A 26,394-nucleotide genomic window follows, 5' to 3' on the forward strand; every position below is an offset into this window, starting at 1 on the left:
CTCAGTTACAGAGAGCCATACTGTCTCCCACATGTAATTTATTAACAAGATTCACGACTTTTTTGCCCTTGGATTTCACAGCATCTGCTGCTGCACTTTGGCAATAGGCTCTTGAGACTCAATAGAAATCAGATTCTGGAGGGGAAAATACTTCAATAATTATAGATTTTATAAATCCCTACCATCATTTGTCCAGTCTCTCCTTTCTGTTTTTAAATCTTCCACCCCAGGCTGACATCTCTTTTTCTGTTTTAATACTGCATCTGCAATGAAGTCAAGGTGCTGCTCTTTTGCTACCCTACATATATATCAAAAGAGCAGATGATGAGGGGACAAGGACATGCAACCCCTCTGACAAATCCCATTCTCACCCTGTGGTAGAAACAGTTTGAGGAAGATTTCAAGGAGCTCTGGGATTAAATACACTCCATCATCCCCAACAGAAGCAAATCTAAAGTCGACTCACTACCGAAGAGCTGTGAAGGATGGCTCTCTAGTACAGTCTGGGATTTCTTTTTTCTTAGAATTGTTGAATGGTTTGGGTTGGAGGGGATCTCAAAGATCATCTCATTCCAACTCCCCTGCCATGGACAGGGATACCTTCCACTAGACCAGGTTGCTCAGAGCTCCATCCAACCTGACCTTGAACACTGCCAGGGATGGGGTATCCACAGCTTCTCTGGGAAACCTGTTCCAGTGCCTCACCACTGTCACAGTAAAGAATTTCCTCCTAAGATCTAATCTAAATCTACTCTCTGTCAGTTTGAAGCCATTTTCCCCTGTCCTGTCACTACACGCTCTTGTAAATAGTTTCTCTCTACCTTTTCTGTAGGCTCCCTTCAGGTACTGGAAGGCTGCAATTAAGTTACCACAAAGCCTTCTCTTTTCCAGGCTGAACAATCCCAATTCTCTCAGCCTTTCCTCATAGCAAAGATGCTCCACCCCTCTGATCATCTTGGTGGCCTCCTCTGGACTCGCTCCAACAGGTCCATGTCCTTCCTGTGCTGGGGACCCCAGAGCTGGAGGCAGCACTGCAGGTGGGGTCTCAGCAGAGCAGAGCAGAGGGGCAGAATCCCCTCCTTCCCCTGCTGCCCACACTGCTTTGGGTGCAGCCCAGGACACGGGGGGTTTCTGGGCTCCCAGTGCACATGGCTGGGTCATGTCCAGCCTCTCACCCACCAACACCCCCAAGTCCTTCTCAGCAGAGCTGCTCTCAGTCTGTTCACCCTCCCCCCCACCTGGATTGGTACCTGGGTTGCTCCGACCCAGATGCAGCACCTTGCACTTGATCTTTTTAAACCTCATGAGATTCCCATGGTCCCACTTCTCAAGCTTGTCCAGGTCCCTCTGGATGGCATTCCATCCTTTTCTTTTTGACAAAATTCAAGAAAACACCCCAAGAAAACACAACGAAAGAAACAATCAAAACAGCAGAGGCACGTTTTGACCAAGGAGGTTCTGGAAGATTACTTAGGTCTCCCATAAATAACGCCACTTTGACATGTTGGAATGTGCTGCACGTAATTTCCGTCAGTTGTAGAAATTCTCCAGACGATACAATCGGTCTCTTCCCAGTGGTGCCAACCAACAGGACAAAAGGCAACGGGCAGAAACTGATACACAGGAAGTTCCACCTAAACACGAGGAAGAACTTTACTGTGCAGTCACTATGCACTGGAACCGATTGCCCAGATAGGGTGTGGAGTCTCCCTCACTGGAAATTTTCCAGAACCCTCTGGACACAACCCTGTGCTGTGTGCTCTGGGACGACCCTGCTGGAGCAGGGAGGATGGACAGGTGACCCACTGTGGTTCGTTCCAGCCAGACCCACTCTGTGATTCTGTGACCAGCTGTGGCTTTATCTGCGAGGCGCAAGCAGAGACCTGGCTGGGTTTGGCTTTCCATTCGCGAATGGAATCGATATTCCGTCACTCTGCGCTGTTTCGTTTTGGGGTTTTTTTTGGCACTCCGAACAAAACCTAACCAATCGGGATCTCGGGGATCGTCTGCCTTATACACGACCAGCTAATTAAGTGTACATATACGCTGGGGAACCCGCAGCAGACAACCACTGTCGCGACAGGAGCAGCGCCGCGACAGCGCCCGCCCGCCCACCTTCCCCTCGCACACGCCCCGCCCACGCGGGAGAGCCCAAGTGCTGCGGGCAGGGGGAGCGCGGCCGCCTTGTGCTGTTGTGCCCGCCCGGAGGGTAAGCAAAGCCAGATCCCCTCGCTGCTTCCGCCTCGCCGCCTGCTCCGCCCGCTTCGGGGCGATCTCGGCCGCCAAGGGGCTGCGGGGCGCGGCCGCGGGACCTGCGAGGCCCCCCCCGCGCCGCCGGGGCCGTGGTGGCGGCCGGAAGCGGCGGGCGGTGCCCGGCGCCCGGAGCGGCGGCGGCGGCGGCGGCGCGGGCGGACAAAGCGGAGCGCGGCCGGGGCGGGGGCGGTGAGCGGGCACGGAGCCGGGGGTCGGGAGAGGGGTAGGATGGGGGGTAGGGCCCGGGACAGGGGATAGGGTACAGCCAGGGCTGCTGTGGGGCTGGCGGTGACGGGGCGTCCGCGCCGCGGGAGGGAGGGACGGAGTGGGCAGCGATGGTGGAGCTGATGGTGGAACTGCGTGGGAGCGGGACGGGACGGGATGGGACGGGGCAGTCCCCGGGGGAAGGGGGGGAGAAGTCTCGGTCCGTGCTGTGCGGCCTGGCCTCAGTTTCTCCGAAGGGAAAACTTTCCCGGGACGCTCCCGCCCTCGCTCCGCCCGGGGGGGTCCGGCGGGGGCTGATCCCCGGGGGGAGCTCCCGGGATAACGATGCCGTCCCTTGCCGCCCCCTCCGCAGGGCACTATGAACGAGGAGCAGTTCGTGAGCATCGACCTGGACGATGACAACGTGTGCAGTGTGTGCAAGCTGGGCACCGAGAAGGAGACGCTCTCCTTCTGCCACGTCTGCTTCGAACTCAACATCGAAGGTGAGGAGTTAAAGGGGGTCCCCCGTGCCATTCCCGGGCGCGGGGCTGAGCGCCGGCGGAGCTCAAAGGAAAGCTCTCGTCGAGTCTTAGCTCTGAAAACGCGTACCTGTAGAAAGTTTTCCTGCTGGCCAAACTAGTTTGTTTTCTCGCTCGTCTCCTCTAAAGGTGGGTGCCCTGCCGGCTCTCTGGCACCTGCTCCTCCTGATGTGGAGATGAGCACCCCTTCCCAGAGCCTCTGAAATGCCCTGGTGTTAGTGTCATCATCTGGTATTAGATCTCAGATGTTAAATTTCCGACCTTTATTCAGGGGGGTTGTTCAGTGGTTAGAGGGTGTCTACCTATAAAACTAGCTTAAGCTGCAAATTTTAAAGCATAATAGTTTGGAAGCAGATCAGTGTTTCACTTTCATTAGAAGTACTCAGAGTATTATTTCCTTTCGCTTTCGTAAGATGTGTAATAATATGTGTAATATGATAGAACTGGATTCATTGTCAAAGCTTCTTCAAGTCTGCAAATTGTAAAGTAGGAATTTTGTCTGTGTTTTAAAAGACTAATCATAAAACCATTTTGCTTTTAGATTAGTATTTTTAGAATTTGAAACCTTGTTTTGCTAAAGAATTTACCCGTTTTGTTGCTCTTCATGCATGAATGAACAGTAGATTACCTATTTCCCTTTTTTTAAATCAAATAAGGATTTATGTTGGGGCAACAAAGTAATTGGTTCCAGTTACATAGAGTGATCTTTGCCAATTGTATGTGGATGTGACTACCTAAAGTGATTTATGTGGGTGTGGGGCAATTGAATATGAAGATCTCAACAGTATCATGTGATTAGTCCCATTTCTTGATGACAATAGATTTTTGTTGCTAGAAGAGGCAGTGTATTTTAATCTGAACAATACTTTGGTACTTCAGTAATAATTGCAATGCTTTCTGGTTTTGTTTAGAAGAGACATGCTTGTGTATTTGCACTTTCTGTGAAAACTCAAGAGCAGCTGTCCTAACCTAACACAACCTGTCAGTCTGAGTTTTCTTACTGCTTTAAAATGTTAGGTTTAGAGTGCTCAGTATGGAGTGAAGATGTTTCTCTCTGTAGGCTTTAAAAACATATTGACACAATGAGAATTAGGTACTTCCACTACATTCTGAAGCTTTGAAAAGTGCTGAAAGAGATAAAACAGAACACATTAAAAAAATTGCTGGATGGTTCCTGTGCTCTGTTGTTTGAGATAAGCTGTGGATTTGTTGAAGTTACTTATTATGACTGTGACTTTACAAAATTATCATGTGTTTTAGGGGGAACAGCTCTTTTTTTTCGCCTTTAAATAGCCTTGAAATAGGAAAGAATTAATCTGTGCAGCAGACTACTTTACATAATCTTCTACATTTTCAGTTAATTTTGAAAGGACACTACTTGAACAGAATGTTGATGAAAGCTCCCCTGAAATTACTCCCCTGGACCACTATATTCCTAATCTTTTATTTTGCTTAGTGAAAGAAAAGTATATGTATTTTTGATCATTGTAACATCAAAATATCTCAATTTCTGATAATCTGTCTCCTGTGTGCCACTTTAAAAAGATGTACTGTCACTGCTTATAGGAACAGGAGGCTTAAAGGTGACAGAGACTGTGTCAGTGACTTTATGAAGAATCATTATAAGACTTTTTAGCTGAACTACTGCATGAGCCCACTCTTTACCATACCTACGGTCACATTTTCCTACTTTTGACATATCTCTGCATTCCTGTGTTTTCTTGTGACAAAGGCTGATTTTGATACATCTAAACTAACAGTCTTTTGGCATTTTAACTAACAGCCCTGGGTACAGCATGAGATGGATAATTCACTAATGCAGAATGCTGTGCTGGATGTTTTCATAGTGACCTCCTGCTTGTGTTTTAATGAAGTTCAGATGTATTATAACATAGCTCCCGTTGAACAGAATCAGCTGTATGTTGCATCAGCTCTGTAGATGTGTTATCCCACACTTACAAATGTCATTGTCACTAATAGCTTGCCTTTTTATTTAACATCATATTTAAAAATCTAAGCAATTAAAACCTGTACATATATAGTTAAGTAATTCAGGAAGCGAAATAGGCTATTCTAAAAAGATATTCGTGCAGCAGCTAGGACAGGCTTGCTCATTTTTGGTGTGGAGGTCCATGTGGAACTGCTCCCTCGGAGAAGCAGGAAATAGCAGAGCAGGCAGGCTATTAGTCACAGCTCAGCATCTTGCAGGATGCTTGAGCACTCCCACTGTTTGCAGCACCCTGTTAACTTCCATGTGTTAAGTGCTGTCTGATTTAATGGGGATGTATAGCACCTCTTCCATCTTCCCTGACCATGCAGTCAGCACTAGGAGGTGGGTCAGGATAGGAGGGAGCACTAGAGGTGTGTAATGCAAGGGCAAGCAGTGGGCTTAGGCAGTGTTAGGTTTCCAGTTGGACTCAGTGATCCTAAAGGTCTTCTCCAACCTAAATAATTCTGATTCATGAGTCTGCGTATAAAGGTTTCCCAATTTCCTTTTTTAGAAGGGCATCATATTCTAGTGCTCTAGCAAAAGTGATGAGAACAGTTCTGTTTCCCTTCATGTCAGCATCTGATTGCTTAAAGCTGGATACAGCAAATCCATGTGCTTAGAACTGATCCAGCCCAGGGCTGAACCCCCTCTGAAGCGGTCTTTGACAAATTTATGTGAAAAAACACAACAAAAATGTTATTTACTTAGCTGCACTTAATTACAGTGTCGTTTAGTGCTGGTGGGTCTTTGTGTCTTCTGGCATCCGTGGGTTCAACAGCTGTGCAGGTTTGCTTGTGTCTCAGTGGTGATGTTGTTGATTGTCTTGGGTCAGTAAGGGGAGTAATTAGAAGTGAGTGACTTGGAGACCATCCCTATCTGTAATAATGACTCAACAGACTTCTTCCTGTGTTAGTGTTGTGACGTGGCTCAGCCTTTACCTTCCTGACATTGGGGTGTTCGTTTGTAACCTTTATTATGTTTATTAGCTTTGTAATGGTATATAATTGGGGGGGAAAAAATCAAGTTGCTCTTCTAGTCCTTTATAGAGAATACTGCTGTACAGGAAGCCTAATCTGTGGTCTGTCTTAACTGAGTAACTGCTGAGTTTCTGAATGAGGAAGTCAGTTACTGTGTAATAAAACCTTTATATTTTTTATCAGATATCAGGTCTTCAACATGAGTTTTTTAGTATTAGATTTTTAGTCTTTTACTGAATTAAAATGATAGCTTAGCCTAACCTGTGATTATACTTCCTACTAAGTTGACGTAATTCACAGAAACTGCTGGTTTGAGAGCAAATTGGAGATAAGCTGTGGTGTCTGTCCCAGAATTTATTCAGGAGGGATGTATAAGGATTATAGGATCTGTTTCTCTAAAGCTGACAGAAAGAGTGGTAGCAAAGGGAGAAGAAAAAGGAATGTGGGCATAAGGAATAAGTAAAGCCAAGATGCAGATTTAAACTTTCCTCTTTTATATGTCATCAACCTTCCTTGAACAAGGAAAGAGCAACATTCTCAGGAGAGTTCAGGAGTGCTGATTTTCAGTCTAAAAGAGGTGGGGGAAGTGTTTTCTCTGGAAAGGACAGTATTTTTAACCTGTTGCACTGGCTTATCCAGCTCACTGAATTTGAGGATTCATGCTCAGGGAAGCCAAGTGGACTAAGCCACACATAAATACTTCTATTGCCAAAGTAGCTTTTGTGTCTGGAGGATCATTGTCAGGTGATTTAACACAGCAGAATACGAATGTGCTTCTTAAAGTTTAAAATATGCAAAGTACTTACATGTGAAATTCTAAACATTTTGAGAAGTGGAGCTGATTCTGGTTTCTTTAAATTTCCAGAGGGGGCTTAGAATATCCTGGTGGTGTGGATCTGCTGGAGTTTGAGGTTGGCTTTTGCTTGTCTTGTGCAGGTGAAGTGAACACCAGAGATTCTGTATTGTTTGTTTTTACAAGTAGGTGTAGTAATACAGTAGTAATCAGTGGATTGAAACAGGAAATGTTTTGAATTCATTTGTAACTAGTTTGCATAAGCCAGGAAATCATGTGTTGTGTGTTAGGTGGGACAAAGTTCTTCATTTTAATTTCATTAGAATATGAGAAAATTATTAACTGAACTCTGGTAGAGACAGAATACTAAAAACAGGTCTGCAGTTGTATCTGGAGAGTAGGGGGGGAATACATGGACACTCAAAAAATATGCGTGTGTATGTATAAGAACTGTCTGTAAATGGATATATCAACAAAGCAAAATCCTCTGCCTCAATATGGTGCCCCTACAAGCTGCTATGAAACTCCAGTTTTCCAAGGGGGTTGGTCTTTAAGGTCCCTTCCAACCCAAACCATTCCGTGATTCTACGTGACTGTCTGTCCTGTGTCTCACGGCGCACACAGAGGCAGCAGTTGTGCTGCCCGTGGTGCTGCTTAGAGGTGTTCAGGTTTCTGTCATAATGTGTCTGTCTAAACTGGGTTTATACTGGTATTTCTTAATCCAGAATTACTTAAAAATCCGAGTTTCCTCACATTCGAGGGCTGTAACAGAGACAGACTGTAACAGAAGTGGAAAACATGATTGTTTGAGCTGGTTTTCGCTCTTTTGCTTATCTGGTGCTGCTAACTACAATAACATCTTGGGGAATGCTGGCTGACAGGCAAACTGGCTTGCTTCCATCTCTGTTTAGAGTTAAACAGCTGAATAGCAAATGACAGTTCCTCTCACAGGTCTTGTAATATAACATGTAGTGTTAGTACTGGGCGTCTATTCCCCTGGTTTATGTTGAGACAGTCACATTTCCATGGTCCTTTAAAGTTCTGATAGACTCAGCATTTGAGGCAAATTCAGCCTGGTTGCATCCCAGTTGCATCCCAGTCTCCAGGCTGAGCCAGAGATGTTATAAACAAATCTGTCTTATGACATGGCTTTTTTTTTTTTTGAGATATATAAAATCTTGTGTAATATCCTCATTCTGTGTTCTCTGTGTTCATCTGAAAAAAAAGAAAAGGTTAGGAGGGGGGAGCTTAATTGTTAAGAGCTGTAAACACTCAAATTTCACTTTTTTCCTCTTTACACCCTACAGAAGAATATCTCACTGAAATAACATGGATTGCAAGGTGTAGTTGAAAGAATTGGAAAATGCTATTTTCATTTCTGTTCCAGAATATTACACAGCCTTATTTTTTCAGTGTTAATTAAATGATAACCAGTAAAGTAGATTATCCTGGCAATAAAACATGAAAAATTCCAGCGTTGTCCTTTAGACTAGACAGATGAGAACTTGTTTCAAGGTAGTGTTTGCAGCCCAGGGATATGACTCATTTCTACAAACTTGAATGGACATGTGAAGCTAGCTACAGTTTCCAGTAAAGCTCTTAACTACGAATTCAAGTCCAAACATGGTTGGAGATGCTATTCTTAGTCTTTCAAGTGCTGTGCAAGTACCACTGAGTAATATGGAGCTGTGTGGCTAGTTCTAAAAGTACATTTTTGCATTTTTTTATGTGTAAATCTGGGAGGTTTGTCCATGCAAATGAGATAATTGAGCAGTTATGTTAGTTACCTGGCATCATCCAGAATATAGAAATACTGGCTCACGATTACACTCTCTTCTAGGTCAGTTTAATTGATTTTTATTACAAAGTGTGGGATAGCTTTAACATGTTCTGTAATCAGAATGTATTGTTTTTTCTAATATGGAAGAAAACTCTCAGATAGCAAAGTAATTTATAAGGAACATGATTTTTGAAAACACGTTTAGAGGGCCAACTGGTTCTCTGTTCTGTCTTATATAGAATGTCTTTGCTATGTGCTAAAATACAAATGAGCTGATAGAAATGAAGTGGGAGATTTGTGTGCACACTTGATGTATGAAATGTACTGGCTTTGTCATGTGAGAGCAAGGAGAGAACTTTAATTTATGAACGAGATAATATCTAGTCTTTATAAGGTGTCTGGCTTTGGAAGTTAATGAATGGCATTGGCATTTGCCTTCTAGCCAGTCTAATAAGTCATAAGATTTAACTCTCAAATGAAATTGTGTATATACACTTAAAAATAGCAGTTGGCTTTAAATCTTGTCAAGCAGATGTATTGGAGATATGTCTCTAATGATGCTATTTTTCAATGTTGGCAGAATTGTACAACTGATGAGTATCAGTTTTCCCTACTCCTTGTCATTTAGATGTGTGGATGACTTACTGTCTCAGGTCATCTTGGGCTGCTTTTTGTTTAATGTATCTTGAACAGGTCTTGGAATCTGCTTTTCTAAGAACCCCCCTCTTCCATCACTCTTGCTGAGCAGACTAATATGCAGCAGTGGCTTAAGATAGACAAACGTGAACATTTAATGTCTTCTGCAGCAGACAGGGAAATGCTTCACGTCTTGGCCCCGCACACAAGGTGAACCAAACTTGAGCTCATCTGATTTTTGTGTTTCTAGTGGACACTAGCAGATGTTCAGGAGCTGTTCCACGAGCTGGCTGAACATCCCTGTTTACAGAGGGACGCTGAGGTGGACAGCTGAGGGGAGCAGCAGCTGCAGCATTTCGCAACATGTAGTGAAAGCTGGGGCTCAAAGCGGGCAGCCACAGACAAGCACTTCACAAGGGCTCTTCCCTACTTATGGGATTAAAGGCAAAAAGCATCAGTGTCTGTCACAAATCTTTCTGTAGTTAACTGTTTAGGATGAGGAGAATTGTGCCTGAGAAGCATTTCTTCACTGGCTATACGGGCAAGTCTCCACAAGTAGGAGATACGCCTAAACTGTAGGCGTATCTTTTCTAAGTGTTCTGACTTAAACAGGTAATTTCCCCCGTGTTGCTGGTGCTGTACAAAGCTGTGTTATGAAGTGCAGCCACTCCCCTTTGTCTGTCCTTATTAACCACATGTACTTTACACATTTATGGAGCTGTGTGCATAGTGGGCACCAGCATTATACTGAGAAGGCAGCTTTGCTTTTCCTTTCTCTATGGTCAGGTGTAAATCTTACCCATAAAGTATTTGTAAATTCTTTAAAGGGCCTGCAATTAATTAATATTGTAGTACAAACTTGTAATTGACTATTCATGTGTCTAGAAGTGTTCTTTTTAATTTTAGTTCACTCCATCTTAAATTCAGGGGTTTTTTTCCACTTCAGCTGCTCAAGCTAAGGTTATTCACCATTGCAAAAACAATTAGTTTCCAGCATTACATTAGAAATTGCTACGAAGGGAATGCAGGCCTTCTTTAATGTTATTTCCAACTGATGGAGCTGAAAGACCAAATAAGAAGGTTTTTTTTTTAAAAAGAGAATAGCAAACAAATGAAAAAAACCCCAGTGTTGTAGATAAACAAGCACGCTAATGATCACTGATTTATTTTTTCTATGGAAACATTTGTGTAGGGATGTGAAGTAATCTTAGTATTCAAGAACAGTCTTTTTGAATTGGACTTGATTATTATTATAATCTCCAAATAAGATGACTGTTCTAACCAGTTTTATATAAATGTGAGCAAACATTTCAGTTTAGCTCTATATCTTTATCGTGAAGAACAGTTATAGAGGGTTGTTAGTGAATCAGTTGCATAGGCAGAAAGAAAGCCTTTGTAGGTTTCTTCCCCTCAAGAAAAAGAAAATCCAAAACTCAAAAAAATTTTATTATGATGGAAACTCATTTACTTTCAAGTACAAATGCTTCAAAGCAGGGTAGAAGTTATTGAGACGTCTTTGCACAGCTGGTTATATGGTAAATATTCTCCCTGCTCTCTGCTACTTTACAGTTATGAATAACTAGAACTTACAAAAATGTGTACTAAATTGCCTGATTGCTGGTCATTCATTTACAAAATTGCTTCACAGGAGTGGATTAGGACACATGTTGACTTTCTACCTTTCAAAGCTTAGAAATTGAAATTGTTATTTTTTTTTTCTAAATATTAGGTACTTAAATAGGAAGTGCTGTTCTGTACAAGTCAACATACAAAAATATTGATAAGTGAAGTGATATATTCTTATTTCATCTAGGACAAATGGGTTACTAGAATCAGAAGGAAATAATGGATAGTAAGCACTTATATTGTTTTATGATTTGTCTGGAGGTTTGGCATCAACCTGTGAATCTCGTTCATTTGAGGAGTGATATCTGGCATGAGATTGTTTCCTAATAGCATTTGCTGTCTTAGGTTAGTTAGATATGGTCTTCTAGATGTTAGTGAATTTTGCTGGATTTTTTTTTTCCCCTGTAGATTAAGCTTTTCTACTGTGGACGGTTGTGGGCTTTTTGTTGCTTTTTGAGTGTTGGGGTTTTTTTTCCTTCTCTGAAAAAATAAGTATGAAGGGTAGGACATACTTGGACATAATAGTCTGCAATCCTGCTCTTGGAAAGTAAGACAAGGAGCAAATGTAAATATGGGGGGGAAATGCTATTGTTTGTATGATTGTGGACTTGAAGAACCAGACAAAAAATAAGAAAGTTTGAGGTGGATATTGTCAAACAGGAATGTTGAGATGGAACTGAAACCCTCTGAAAGTGCCTGAAACTGACAGTAGCTGTTTAGCAAAATTATAGTATTGCTTCTTGTATTGTACCAGAAGTCTTACTGTGCTTTATTCATCTCTCTGTGTATAGTGTTGAATAAAATAATGAGTGTTCTAAAACTGCATGGTCTTTATACATCGCTTGATCCACACCACTTTACCAGCTGGAGGCTTTTTCTGCAGTTGTGATGAAGGGAAAGATATGAAGTAATCTGAGTGGAATATGAAATCTTACCAAAAAGAAATGGGCATCTTTTCTGCCTCATAAAGCTGATGGTATTGCCCACAACAGAAGGATTTGTTTTGAAGGATCCTGCCCTTACTTGCTTTAATACTGGTACGTGATTGCTGTTTGTGCTGGCACAGCAGCTGCTCTTGATGCTCAGCTCTTCCAGAACGTTATGGCTGATGTTATTTGTGTTCTCTGGGTAGGAAAGCACTAATTGTCACCTTAGGACAAAAGAGAGATTGACTGTTGGTTTGGGGGGGGGGTTCTGTGTATTTGTTACAATAGAAATCCAAACCAGTTATGTGAAAGATGACGCAGATCTGTTAACAGTTCTCTACAAAAGTGGTTTGGTTTTGCACATTTTCAGTTCCTTACTGTATTGAAGAGTATTTAGATAAGACCCTTCTGGGGTTTTTTCGGTGGAATAAGAGAAGGGGAAGGGCATAAATTCTGGTCAGAAGGGTTGTGTGTGTGTTCTTGTATACTGGAAGTGTTTTGCAATAACCTTCTCTGTGTTAAGAAATAGGGACATTATGGCCAATATGTGGTATATAAATGCAAAGATTAGACTCTTGAAGTATCGTGTTCTTTTTCTTCTGTAATAATTGCTAATCTCAGGCACTCAGTATTACTAAGTTCTGATAATATAGATTTCTTTGAGCAGCATGCCTCTAGAGTGGGAAAGTTAGCCATGTTCAGAACTCTTAAAAGATAAATTTGTCAGAAGGAAAGACTTGAGTAACCTTGAGCTTATGACTTGGACATAAAATTCAGATGGGGCTTCATAAAGTCGTTCTGCACTTGTTCTTTGTGTAACAAATGGTATGTTGGCTGTTTTTTGTTGTTTCACCCTCTGGTCCTATTGAACATGTAGCATTTGTTCTCATTGAAATAATGAAGCAGCCTCAAAGGAATTTCTGGGGTTTAAGTGATACTGCAGTATTTTGTCATTTGTTGTGCAGGTGTTTCTTTCGTGATTGCCCCAGAAGTAATGCTGTGTGCATATGGATGTGTGGCCTGACCTGCTTCCTCAGGTGTTCCAGGCTGAGCTCCTGACTGTGAGAGCCTAGGCCTCTGGAACCAGCTCTAGAAGCACTTCATTAAACTTTTAATTAATTTTTTTTTCCTGTTTTTAATAGAAACAGGGCAGTGGTCCTTTCCCTAGTTTCAAGGAAGGAGGGGGTGCAGGAGAAAATAAGGAAGTAAAAACTTGGTGGGTATGTTTGACTTTTGAGTTGGGAGAAAGGTGGTTTCCCGAGAGCAGACCAAGATGTTGGTACCTCTTGGCATCTGTGAACTAGAAACTGGTTGTGCAGAACTGCCTTTGGCCGTGATTTACTAACTGTGCTGTCTGCAGTTCTCTTACCTCTTCTTCCCCAAATCTTCAAATACTTGCTTCAGGCAGGATTACTCTGTCCTGTGATCAGAAGACATTGGGTTCATTCATTCTTCTTACAGTCAAATGTTTGGGTGGATTCCTGAGCATTACTGAATAGAAAGTTTGTGCAAAATGTGCTTTTCAGCCAATCTGATGTTTTTCTGTAAGTAAAAGAAAACACTATGAGCAGCAGCAGCAGCAGTGAAGAATGTTGAAGAATCACTTGGGTAAAGCAAATAACAAATCACCCTGGATCTGTAGGGTTTGCAGTGTCCTGAATATATTTGCCTTATAACTTCTCTTGGCAGTGTTTGCTCTCCCCTGATGTCTTAAAGATTTAATGTTTCCATCATGCTACTTGGGTTAAGCAGACATACTCTATTTAAATAGTGCTGATAAGTCATGAAAACAAATTACTTGTCTTTCCTTGTTTTCACTAGAAATGTTTATTTGGGGTTTTTTAAGCCTCTGTAAATATAGAGAGGGAACATAGCATTGCAAGTAGGCACTAGATCATGCAGAGCTTGAGAAAAGTTAGTGAATGTCTGCTGAAAGAGGTTGAAGACTATTTTGAGGTACAGAGTGAGAATCTTGACTGAGCCTGGTGAAGGCATCCTCTGTCTCTGTACTTTGCTTCAGAACTTCCTCCTTAAAAGATGCCTCTGGTTAATATATGGGGTTTTTTTCTTCTAATAGTTATCTCATGAACTGAAGGAACATCTTTTTTCATGACCTTTTTTCCCCTGCTACCAAGAACAAAATAAATTTCACTGCTGTTCTCTTTCGTTTTCCACTCTTTTAGACATTTTGCCCCATAAACTGTGTATGCTCTTAGAAACTCAACCGGAACAATAATGCACTTGAGTTTCAGAGCTGCCCAAGCAGTGGAAAATCAGCAATTTATAATGGCTGATCCCAGTGTTTGAGCTCCCCAACTTCAAGCACCAGTTACCAGAGAAATGATCAAAATGAAGTACTTGGATTTGTTTTCATTAGTTTTGTGTTAAGATGTTTACCTTGGTAGCTTAGTTTTGAGAGTAATTTGGGATTCTGTGCCATTTGATAACTTTAAAAGGCAGTGTGTCATTTGTTAGTCATTTAGGATCAGAGGCTTAAAGTGTACTTCGAGAATTTCAGAGGGTAAGTCAGATATAACTAAGAATTGTAACAAGCAGCTTTCTGTTAATTGCTCATTAGTGTCTCGGTTATCAGCTTTTGTTACCTGTTGCATTTCATGGTTTTTAATTTAATAGTTTTTATGTGCTAAAAGGTAAAATGGCTGCAGCTTAGTTGATGTTGCCTAATTTCAACGATCAAATTACATTATCATATTTTGGTTTAAATACTCTGGCATTGAACAGTTTCAAGCAGTGGTTCACATGTGTATTATTGTAATTTGCAATGAGATCCTTCTTTGACAGAATTGGTTTTCATTATATTGGGAACCTCCCAAGTAGCATACTGGGTATTGGGATAAATGTCAAACTGCTCAATACTCTGGGCATGGATTCTGAATCTACTGTGTAGGTGAATCTGAAGAAAAATAAATATCCACTGAAGTTGCAGAAAGTAATTTTGTACTGGGATACTATTAACTTTCTGAAATAGTTATTTCTCATACCATCTGTGTTCACTCACCAACTGTACATCTTCACAGATTGTGTTCCTTTTTAAAAGTGTCAATCATTATCAGTTACTTTGAGGTTTAAGTTACCTGCTGTAGCTATTTGAATAGTCCTTGAAGGAGGACAAGCAAAGAGGAGAATAAACATCCATCTTAGATGATGTGGTTCAACCCCAGCCAGCAAATCGGCCTCACACAGCTGCTCATTCACTTCCTCCCCCCCGGTGGGATGGGGGAGAGAATCTCAAGTCGTGGGTTGAGGTAAAGACGGTTTCATAGGGAAAACAAAAGCTGCTCACACAAGCAAAGCAGAAATAGAAATTCATTCACTGCTTCCCATGGGCAGGCAGGTGTTCAGCCATCCCCAGGAGAGCAGGGCCCCATCACGCGTGACGGTGACTTGGGAAGACAAATGCCATCACTCCAAACAGTCCTCCCTTCCTCCTCCTTCCCCCTGCTTTATATGCTGAGCATGACACCATATGGTGTAGATTGTCCCTTGGGTCAGTTGGGATCAGCTGTCCCAGCTGTGTCCCTCCCCAACTCCTTGTGCACCCCCATCCCACTCAGGGTGATGTGAGAGGCAAAAAAGGCCTTGACTCTGTGTAAGCCCTGCTCAGCAATAATGAAAACATTATTTTCAGCAGAAATCCAAAGCACAGTCCCATACTAGACTGTGATGAAAATTAACTCTATCCCAGCCCAAACCAGCACACATGAAATGAATTTGAGGACAGTTTAACATTGGCAAGTGTCGACAGTAGTAGAACTTGCTTCTCTAGCCAGGCTGCAGGCTTGTACCAGTGCAAAATAATAAACTGTAACTGAAATCTGAATTATGTTTGGCCACTTGGATGGAGACAAGCCTGCACCCTGCAGTATTATTTGAGCAGATGGCTCATAACGTTATGCATAGAGGATGGGAGCCTGTATGAGTGCTGTCAAAATGCTCTTCAGTATCATTCTGTAGAACTTGCTGATACACAGTTGGGTTTATTCTGCTTCTACAGCTTCTACACTTGTGGGTAGGGGTGATGCAATGTGAGTTAGCAGTTTGCTTCATCTGTGTTACCACCCAAGAGGCACATGCTGAAGTCCTGCACCGGAGATTATGGTGTGCAAAACACTTTGTGTGCCAGGGACTCAAGACTGAGTGGAACTTCAAAAATTTTAAACTATGAGATAACCTTGTTTGCCTCAGTGATAAGACTGTTAGTAGGGAAGCATCACTTAAGTTTTTGTTTTCTTGGTTGCTTGTGAGTAAAGATTTTAAAAAGTGAGCTGAGTACACAGTATTTTGTTGTGTCTTTACAGGAGTACCAAAGTCGGATCTTCTGCATACAAGATCTTTAAGGGGGCACAGAGACTGCTTTGAAAAATTCCACTTAATAGCAAATCAGGACTGTCCACGATCAAAGCTCTCTAAAAGTCCATATGCAGAAGTAAAAAATATCTTGAGCAAAAAGATTAACTGGATCATACAGTATGCACAAAACAAGGATATAGACTCTGATTCTGAAAGCTCAAAAACCTCCCAACACCAGCTTTTTAGCTTCAGACATCAGACTGATAGAAAATTACTGCCACAGTTTGACTCCCCAGTACCTAGATACTCTGCAAAATGGATAGATGGGAAATCTGGAGGCATCTCAAGCTGCTCACAAACTCTTCTGGAACAAAGGGAATCCCCTGATTTCAGACTCGGTGCTACCTTCTGCTGCAGCAGCGTTTTGTGGTCTAAACACAACCAAGTCCAGAAAACTGAAAAAGCTGAAGGTGATTCACTCGCCAGTGTTCGTAGGAGGCATCCTCAATACAGCAAGGAAGAACGTGAGTATTTATCTATTTACACCCAGCCTGGCAAGCAAGGGCATTCTTTGTGACCACTTAATGTCCCCACGGGGCATTGATTCTCATCCTGAAATCCAGGAGGTAAAATCTGTGAAGAAAAAGGCTATATGGCTAAGCGAATACTGTGGAGGGTTTGGTTGGTGTTTTAATTTCCCTCTTAGCTCTTCTTGTCATGCAGGACATGTCTAATTTATGCAAAAAAAAAAAAAAAAACAAAAGTCACTTCAGTATGTCTTTCCTGGGAGTTGCACAGCTCTGCCTGTGGAGGTTACTCAGCTCCTACAAATCTCTCTCTTATTAAATGTGTGGTGCCCTGAGATACATTTTAGAGAGAACTGCCCTAAGCAACAGGGAAATTAGAGATTAGGTGGCAGAGCAAACCTGTGAAACAACATAAAAAGTGAAGCATTCTTAATAGTAGCAGACTTTCCTTGTGCATTTTACTGGAATCTTTTTTTCTTCTATCTATTGAGCACAAGAAAATGAGAAGGTTCTCGTGCCACCATGTCCTGTTAAGGGCTGTAGCAGTAGACCTGAGCAATCTTCTGATGACTGTGGTGATATTTAAAATAACAGAAAATAAGTTTTCCTGTTAGTTAGGAAGATCACTAGAAGAAATGAGCCAAATGGGAAAATTTGGATATTCTAGTGTTTCTGGAATCAGCCTGCATGAAATGTGTTAGGACTAGAATCCTACACATATCTGCAGGTACCATCCTTATTTTAGAACAGTATTTGGTCCTAAACTGGAGTGCATCCATTCTTACTTTTGTAGATGAGGAAAGTAATTGGAGAGGGTTTCTGAATTTCAAAAGACCTGAGAATGAAAACAGAAACACTAGTAAAATATTCTGTTGAAAAACAAGATAATAATGGAATTTGGAATGTCATAAGACAGAATGAGAACAGGTACTGTAAAAAGTTGGAATTAGCTTCTTTAGGCTCCCATCTTTTTAACAAACTGACATATCTGTCCTTGCAAAGTTGAGTCATTTCCCATTCTTTATAAAAGGAACTTACTTAACTGCTGTATGGTGTGTCATGTTGCATTTGTAGTGAATGAATAACCTTAAAGCCATAAATCAAAGCAGATACACTGGGCTGTTTGACCACCTGTCCACTGGAGTCATAAATTGGGATTGCATAAATCAGGACAGCAGTTAACAGAGGAATTATGAAAGCTTGACCTGGTTTATGGGGTTGTCTGACTGAAGTTAGTGACTTGGAATTTATCTCTCCGATTTTCCATTTCGGGATGGGGGATATAAAGCTGCTTTGAGCACAATAACAGGGTTTTTTTCTTCTGTTATGATTGCATAATGAACTTTACCTTCAAAAGACGTTCATTTGGAGACTCTATGATTATATAAAATTTATATGTTAAAGGAAAACTTAGTCATACTGCCAGAATGAGGTACCTTCTTACTGCAGTACTTCCACTGTAATGACATAGTTGTCTACTAGGAAAAAAAAAAAAGATTAATGTAACCGTAAATAGCTTGGCCAGTATTTCTTAGATTTGCCCAAGCTATGGCTAGAATAAAGTTTTATTTATTATTCAGTGTTCTGTTCCTTTTCCCTTTCCCTTATGTGCCAGAATAATGTGACGTGAAACAGTGTGTGTCCCAAAACACACACATAAAATGTGTGAACTAGCCTGTCTGCTAGCTGATAAAGTGTTGATGAAAATAATGAAGAAATGGGAAGTAACATCCTACTACTGGGTGTAAAAAGGAGGGAAAAAACCAGTGAAATTTTTAGCTGTCAATTAGTATAGCAAATTCTGTCAGGGTTTTCATGGAGTTGAAAGGGTAGTAAGATGTGAGAAAGGACTTTTCAGTTGCATTGATAGCTGAAGGAGCACCACTGTACCTGGCTGATGGAGGGGAAAGGGGAATCTGTTTCACTCTGAGCTGGAATTATGTCTTGAGTACCAAGGCTGTTCTATTGCCAGCTTCTTTGGTTTGGCAGTACTGTCAGCAAGTTAACATCCTACAGCTGCAAGCTGTGAGAAAGTTTGAAAAAGAAGGCTTAAGATAATCGAATAATCCTGTGGGTAGGTAAAACCCATCTTTTTCAGAACTTTAAGCTTTAAATTTGCCACATAGAAACCTTTTGCACTGGGAAATCTCTGGGGAAAAAAAAAGCTGCAGTATAGGTTTTTCTCAAGTACGCAGTGAGAGCTTTGCTAAGCTGCAGCAGAAACAGCTCAGCTGAAGTATAAAACCAGTATTTTAAAATTACAAGGTCTTAAAGCCTGTTTGAGTGCCCTGTAAACCCCTGTGGTGTTCAGGATTGTTGCTTTCCACTGTGCTGCCAGGGCATCTCAGCAGCAGGTGTGGCACCATGTGTGCCCACCACTGCAGGGTTGAGGGAGTTCTAGGAAATAGGCCAGTGCTCCCCTGCTTGCTGCTGTTGATCAAGGGCAGTGTAGAATACTTTCACAGTTCCCTCCTTTGAGGCTTAGTATGTATTTTCTATGAGGATGATCAATGCACACAACCTGAGATGCAGAAGAGCTTTTGAATGATGCAGAGGATCTTTTAGTTCTCACCAGGGGCACAGAAGGAAACCTCTGTTTTTATATGATTTTTATTTTGATGTCAAACCAGGATTTTTCTTCATTTGTCACTGAGGTACTCAGTGGAAACTGTATATGTTATTCTTGTGTGCATAAAGCACAAAACTTGACAACTAAAACAGATATCCATGTGCTGAAAATTCTATCGGCGAGCTGCTTCCTGCAGGCTTGCAAGCATAGCAGGAGTGACCTTGGAATTGTCCACTTGCCCACAGTTAAACAGATGTGTTTGCAGGGGTTCCACTGGGGAAATCCTGTATTGTGGTCTGAGGAAGGTGAAGCATTTAAATGTGTTAAGCAATTCTGGTACTGTCCAATTGTGGACACTACTCTTCTGAGAGCTTGAATTGCCACCTTTTTGACATTGAAGAGGGGGCTTTCCTATGGATTAAATCCTTGTCTATGTCAACACTAAAAAGAGAATTTTCAGACTTTCCACAAATGACAGATAAATAATGTTGCCTCTTGACTTACTGCCACACATCTGATGATTATTAGGATGCCAATAGGAGAAAATCTGAGAAATTTGGAGGCTGCTTAGGAATGCTGATGTGACTCTGGTAGTTGTAATAACAGATTTTATTGTTGCAGTGACTACAATGACTCCAGGAGAGTTAAAGCAACTTAATGAAAAACTGCTCAAGCAAATCCAGGGTGAGAATTTTTCAGTACTTTTTGGTTTGAGTTTGTGATGCGTTGTAATAAAAAAAGTCTGGTTTAAAAAAAGAAATTCTGCTTGCTTTCCTATCAGTTAAGCTTTGTTTCACGTGGAAATGTGAAAAATAGAGATCTCTAGGTGCTTTTAGTTTGTAACCTGCTTTGGTGTTGCAAACTGGCATGGTATTTTCTTTAAGATTTTGACTGGAATCACAGAATCATTAAAGTTGGGAAAGACCCTTAAGATCATCGAGTCCAACCATTAACCCAGCACTGCCAAGTCCTCCACTAAACTGTGTCACTCAGTGCCACATCTGTGTCTTTTAAATATGTCTGGGGATGGTGACTCCACCACTGCCCTGGGCAGCCTGTTCCAGTGCTAGACAACCTTTCCATTGAGGAATGTTTCTTAATATCCAGTCTAAACTTTCCCTCGTGTAACATGAGGTTGTTTCCCCTTGTCCTGTCACTTGTTACCTGGGAGAAGAGGTTGACTCTCACCTGGCTAAACCCTCCTTTCAGGTGGTTGTAGAGAGAAAAAAGGTCCCACTTGAGCCTCCTTTTCTCCAGGCTAAACACCCACAGCTCCCTCAGCTGCTCCTCATAGGACTTGGAGCTCCAGATCCTCTCCAGCTCTGTTGCCCTTCTCTGGACATGCCCCAGCACCTCAATGTCTTTCTTGGAGTGCAGGGCCCAAAAGTGGACACAGGATTTGAGGTGCAGCCTCACCAGTGCTGAGTACAGAGGGACATTCATTGCCCTGGTCCTGCTGGCCACACTATTGCTGATACAGCCAGAGTCAGCTTTGGTTTGAGCTATAAACTCATCCACCTTGGCTGAGGTTGCCTCAAACTGGAACCTAGTGATCCTGTTCGGTTTCCAATCCATACAAAGCTGTGCTGGAAGCAGAAAAAGCAATGTCCTTGTTCATCAGCCCACTAAAATGTCTGTGCCTCTTTCCTAGTGTTGTCTGTCACTCCTTACCTCTGTGACAGTAGAGGGACCAGGTGCATTAACATGATGATGTTCTTGCAGATGTGTTCGAAGAGCTGACGAAGCAAGTCCAAGAGAAGGACTCTCTGGCCTCTGAGCTCAACGTGCGTCACATCGCGATCGAGCAGCTGCTCAAGAACTGCTCCAAGCTGCCGTGTCTGCAGATGGGCCGAGCGGGGATGAAATCCAACGTCCCCATATAAAGGGATGTAGCTTCTATCCCCCTGCAGAGCCCACTGTCCCTTACCACCTTCGGTAACCATTAAGTACGGCTGCACAGGTATTTAGAAGCTTTTGAGCAGACTTGGGCAGCCTTCTCTTTGCATTCATAATCCATGAGAAGTCTTATTCCACTTTGTTTTTTAACAAAAAAGGGCAAATATTTTAGGTATTAAAATCCACTGTAATAAGGTTTATTCACACTTGGGGATTATTATTTTTTTTTCCCATAACTACGCATGAGCCTTGAAATGAATTCTGTGTTTTGTTCGTAATAAAATTGTTTCCAGCAAAGAATGACCTGAAGCTTGTAAACCTGCCTCCTTCATACAGAGGAAAAAATAAAAATTTGAGTTTTGATCAGGTCTGATCATGTTACATCTAAGAGAGCTTTAAGGGGAGAACAGTATTAATGAAACTCATGTTTTCTTATTTATTATGAGCAATATTTTATTATTGAAATTTTATACTAAATAAATATCACTATTTTAGGTACTTTTCCAGATCTCTTTATAAAATGTCTGACTTACTCTGTGTAATGTTTATGCCTTGTGTATGATTGTTTATCCTTTTTCAGGTCTGTATCTTTCATGATACAATTTTAAAAAGTATTGTTTCCCAAAGAGATGAATTTCACGTGTTAAAAAAAACTCTAGTGGTGTATTACTTATTTTTTACCAGCTTTATAACTGAAGAATTTGGTTCATGAGATGTTTTAAAAAAAAAAGCACAGCACTTCCTTTAAATTAAAAAAAAAAACCCATACTTTGGTTTTAATGCATTGAAGTTGTTTTATATGTGTGAAATTTTCAATGCTGAAAAATTACTTTGACAAAAATCAATAAATTTGTAATATTACACTGCCTTATGATTTCTTTATTAAGTTGGATCAGACTGTGATAAAATGTTTTAATTTTGAAATGCAAGTAGTAATGATACATTATAAAACAGAACAGCCTCTACTTTTTTTAACTTCTATCAGTCTGCTATGACAGGAAATCTTACTCTTTACCAAAAATTGTGCAGAGCTGCATTTGAGTAACTGAACGTGTCTGAGTTGCACTGGAAAAGTCAAGGGGAGGGGAGGAGGGTGGAAAATACACATATACACACACACAAAAGTTAAAATCTTTATGCTTTTAGCTCCGTAAGGGAAAACAGGTTGTAACTTACATAGCTGAGCTGAAGGAGTGACTAGCATGAAGAAGGAGTAGGTCTGATTTTAAAATCAAGCTGAGAAGGTCAGAGTAGGTTTATGGATTGCCCTATATATAGTGATATCTGGGCAACATACAACAGGTTGTTTCTATTTATGTTTTTATGGAGGGTTTTATTGTTTTATTGGAGCTGTTCCAAACTCCCTCCAAAAGTTCATGAGTTAGGGACTTGAACTTGCCTGGGTATTTTGTGATTCAGGAGGGGAAAAAATCTGCAGCATCATTGTTTGTGTATGCAGTTGGGTCTATGAGTAATGTGCACTAGCAAATCCCTAATTCCAGTTGTTGGAAGATGTTGCACATGTCCATGTGCAAGTCTGTCTGTGAACCTTACTGAGGCAGTGCCAAGGTCAGGGTCAGGTGAGAAAAATACTGTTGAGAAGGACCTGGGGATTCTGGCAGACAACAAATTGTCCATGAACCAGCACTGTGCCTTGGGGCCAAGAGGTGCATTAGGAAGAGCATTGTCAGCCGATCAGGGAGGTGATTCTGCTCCTCAGCCCTGGTGAGGCACATCTGGAGTGCTGGGTCTGATTCTGGGCTCCTCAGGACAAGAGACACATGGAGCTCCTGGATTGGGTCCAATGGAGGGCAGTGAAGATGATTAAGGGACTGGAGCATCTCTTACAAGGGAAGGCTGAGGGAGCTGGGCCTGTTCAGCCTCGAGAAGAGACAACTGAGAGGGGAACTTATCAAGGTATACAGCTATCTGCAGGGAGGGGTCAGGGCATGGCCCAGGCTCTGCTCGGTGGTGCCGAGCAATGGGACAAGAGGCAACGGGCAGGAAGTTCTACCTGAACATGAGGAAGAACTTTACTGTGCAGTGACTCTGCAGTGAACAGGTTGCCCAGAGAGGGTGTGGAGTCTCCCTCACTGGAGATATTCCAGAACTGTCTAGATGCAATCCTGTGCCATGTGCTCTGGGATGACCCTGCTTGAGCCGGGAGGTTGGACCCTTCCAATTGGATGTTGGTCCTTTCCAGTCTTGGCCACTCTGAGATTCTGTTACTCCTGTGAAAGTGGCCGTCATCCATCTGAGGGAGGCTGGATCTGGATTCCCCAAGTGCCTGATCAGACTGATGAGGGTCAATTTGAGTTCAACTGGATCGTGAGGAGAATTGAGTTCTACTCAACACTTCTGCTGTTTGCTTTTGTGTGAATTAAAAGCATAACATCTACACTTTGAAGTCCTTCCTACTACATTTTTAAGTTTTATTTTTGTTATATAAGTAGGAATGATGACTTTGGGAGCATGTAAACCATGGTGAAAACAATTTTTTTGTGCTTTGCCATCAATATGATTGTGACTTGGGGGAAAGGAAAGCATACACCTAATACATCTGCTTAAAAGAAAATTAATTATATAACTTTTTTTCAAGCTCAAGTTGCAGAGGGGATTGGCGTGTACCCCAGCTGTCTGGCACCTCTGGACTGGAGTTCCTGCTGCACGTCTCTGCAGCCCAGAGGCTTTTAAGAGGACAGACATGGCTATCAGAAAACAGCCTGCCATCACATGCACGGGGATCCTTTCCTGACTTTCACTGTGTTTGGTGTAAATATCGAGTTGAATTTGAGCTGTTTCTGTAGGTCTTGCCTTAAATTTGAGTGGTTTCTGTATAGGAAGTGTTGGTTCTTAAAGCCTTCAGATCTGAGTTGCACATGTTTTGAGTAAGTGCTGAACAGGCACTTTGCATTTGCAAAAGTGGTATTTGAGGCCATGAACACCTATCAAATGGACCTGTTGGAGCGAGTCCAGAGGAGGCCACCAAGTTGATTCGAGGGATGGAGCACCTCTCCTGCGAGGAAAGGCTGAGAGAATTGGGACTGTTCATCCTGGAAAAGAGAAGGCTTTGGGGTGACCTTATTGCAGCCTTCCAGTACCTGAAACAGGCCTACAGGAAATATGGAGAGATTATTTACAAGAGCCTGTAGTGACAGGGCAAAGGGGAATGACTTCACACTGAGAGTAGGTTTGGATTAGATATACAGAAGAAATTCTTCCCTATGAGGGTAGTGAAGCTCTGGCACAGGTTTCCCAGAGAAGTTGTGGCTGCCTCATCCCTGGAAGTGTTCAAGGCCAGGTTGGATGAAACTCTGAGCAACCTGGTCTAGTGCAAATTGTCCCTGGCCATGGCAGGGGGAGGTCGGAACGAGATGAGCTTTAAGGTCCCTTGCAACACAAACCATTCGATGATCTATGATTCTAAGATTCAAATAAAATCCAGTTTGAGAGACTAACAGCTTAGAGCTTACCAGTTTACATATGCATTATAAGCTATTGCTTATTTAAAATAGTAACAAGAACTGGCCAGAAACTGGCACACTTAACAGAAGGATCTTAATTAAATGCTCTCTGAAAACCTGTAGAATTGCTACAGTTTGGCAGTTGTTTGTTCTGGGTTTTTTTGCAATTGCTAGTGGTAAAGGGTAGAAACTGAATTATTTTCTTTTAACAAAGGAATATATTACAAATAAAAACATTCACTGAAACTGAATCCTGAAACCTTTTGTTACTTTATTTGTATTGCAGTGCCTGGAGACCCCAACAGTGAGAACGCAGCTGCATCTAAGACTGTATTAGGCAGTAATTAAATTCACAAAGAGGCATCTTGATCAAAATGAGATCCACGTGATAGAGCATACCACAGTTAGATCCATTTAAGAGCTTAATCTATTATTTTCATGCAGAATCTTCCTTTTTTCAGGAGCAACTGCATTAGAAAAACATTGCTCTCCCTGTTTTCTAATTTGGGATTTCATGTTGGGCAGGTGTAATGTGTTAGCCCCACCCATGGATAATGCCTGTGCTGGTTTCCATGCCAACCAGCCATGTTCAGAAAGTGGGAAGGGGGCTTGGGGCTTGTTGCTGCTTTTTAATTAATCAAACCCTTGGAACAGAATTGATTTTGGTTGGTTTCTTTGGGTTTTTATTACAAATAGTTCTGACACATAAAACAGCAGGTTTAGATTAGATATTAGGAAAAAATTCTTTATTGTGAGGGTGGTGAGGCACTGGAGAGTTGCCCAGAGAAGTTGTGGATGTCCCACCCTTGGAAGTGTTTAAGGCCAGGTGGGATGGAGCTCCGAGCAACCTGGCCAAGTGAAAGGTGTCCCTGCCCATGGCATGGAGGTTGGAAATAGGTGATCTTTGAGGTTCCTTCTAATACAAATTTTTCCATGATTCTATAACACTGTCTAGATAATGCAACTGTTTCTGTCAAAATGAGAAATGCTAATTACATGTGACAAACATATAATAGATTGCACAGGCAGTTGAATTTGTTTTGCAGTTATGAGATTTAGATTGACTTATACATATTTAAATACTGGATTTAATTTTGAAGGAAATGTAATAAAGCAATCTGTTACTTTCTTTTTTTTTCAGATTAGCAGATTGCTTATTTGATTAATTTTTTCCCTTTGGTTCTAAGAATGAATAAAATGTTGTTTCTGGTTTTTACTGGATATAAAATTGGTGATATATAACTGAAACTACTTTAAAGAAGCTGCGTCTGTAGAAATAGCATTGAGGTTATTAAAGTTGATTGAGTTTTATGTTAAGAAAACTTCCACACAAATAGCTGTGGTTCTAAAACATCTCAAAATCATGATGCTTCCAGCTAAAGAAAGTCAGAGTTTAAATTCACAATGTCTGCAAGTAAGTCTGTTTTTTTAAAAGTCCTTTTTTTACTGTGCTGTGTGAAGCAACCCTCTGTTAGCTTTTGTTTCACAATGATTAAATGTGTTAGCCTCTCTTGGCCTCAAGTTTTAAAAAAATGGTTTCATAAGGATGGTATGTTAAGACAGTGTGTTGGAAGGAAGTAGGAATGCCAGTGGCCATAGCTCTCAAAGTAGATTAAATTCTGCAGTAGAGTGGAAAAAACAAAGATGCTACTAAATTACTATTGTTTGGTAGTGTAATAATAACACAAGTCAGTGGTGGATCCTGTGGTGAAATGAAAAACAGAACTTTATTGAGTTTTTCACCGCCCTTTAATTTGTATCCCATACGGTTCCCATTGCCATAAAGCCCTTAAACCTGCAGGAATGTCTTACAATCACTGGTTTATCTGCCATCTGCTTGAATGTTTATTTAAAGGACTGTTTTCCTCCGTTACTGAGAAGAAATTAATTTGCCTACTGAACA

General features: G+C 41.6%; 1 protein-coding gene across 3 annotated transcripts; it reads left to right on the top strand.

Annotated features, from left to right (window-relative positions):
- Positions 1-2,189: 2,189 nt before the first annotated feature.
- On the top strand, positions 2,190-21,885 carry CUNH21orf91 (chromosome unknown C21orf91 homolog). Of its 3 annotated transcripts, none has more exons than XM_051779607.1 (5): positions 2,374-2,442; positions 2,831-2,960; positions 16,044-16,559; positions 19,753-19,815; positions 20,854-21,885. In XM_051779607.1, exons 2-5 carry the CDS (start codon positions 2,837-2,839, stop codon positions 21,012-21,014), a joined length of 864 nt encoding a protein of 287 aa, XP_051635567.1. In that variant the 5' UTR covers positions 2,374-2,442; positions 2,831-2,836; the 3' UTR covers positions 21,015-21,885. The 3 variants fall into 3 exon arrangements, with proteins under 3 accessions (XP_051635570.1, XP_051635567.1, XP_051635569.1); XM_051779609.1 differs by lacking the exon at positions 2,374-2,442 and adding an exon at positions 2,454-2,476; XM_051779610.1 differs by lacking the exons at positions 2,374-2,442; positions 19,753-19,815 and adding an exon at positions 2,190-2,209.
- The last annotated feature ends 4,509 nt before the right edge of the window (positions 21,886-26,394 follow it).

Source organism: Manacus candei, unplaced genomic scaffold (genome assembly GCF_025592945.1).
Source record: "Manacus candei isolate 608988 ecotype Guabito, Panama unplaced genomic scaffold, ASM2559294v1 h1tg000014l, whole genome shotgun sequence".
Taxonomy (NCBI): Eukaryota; Metazoa; Chordata; class Aves; order Passeriformes; family Pipridae; genus Manacus; species Manacus candei.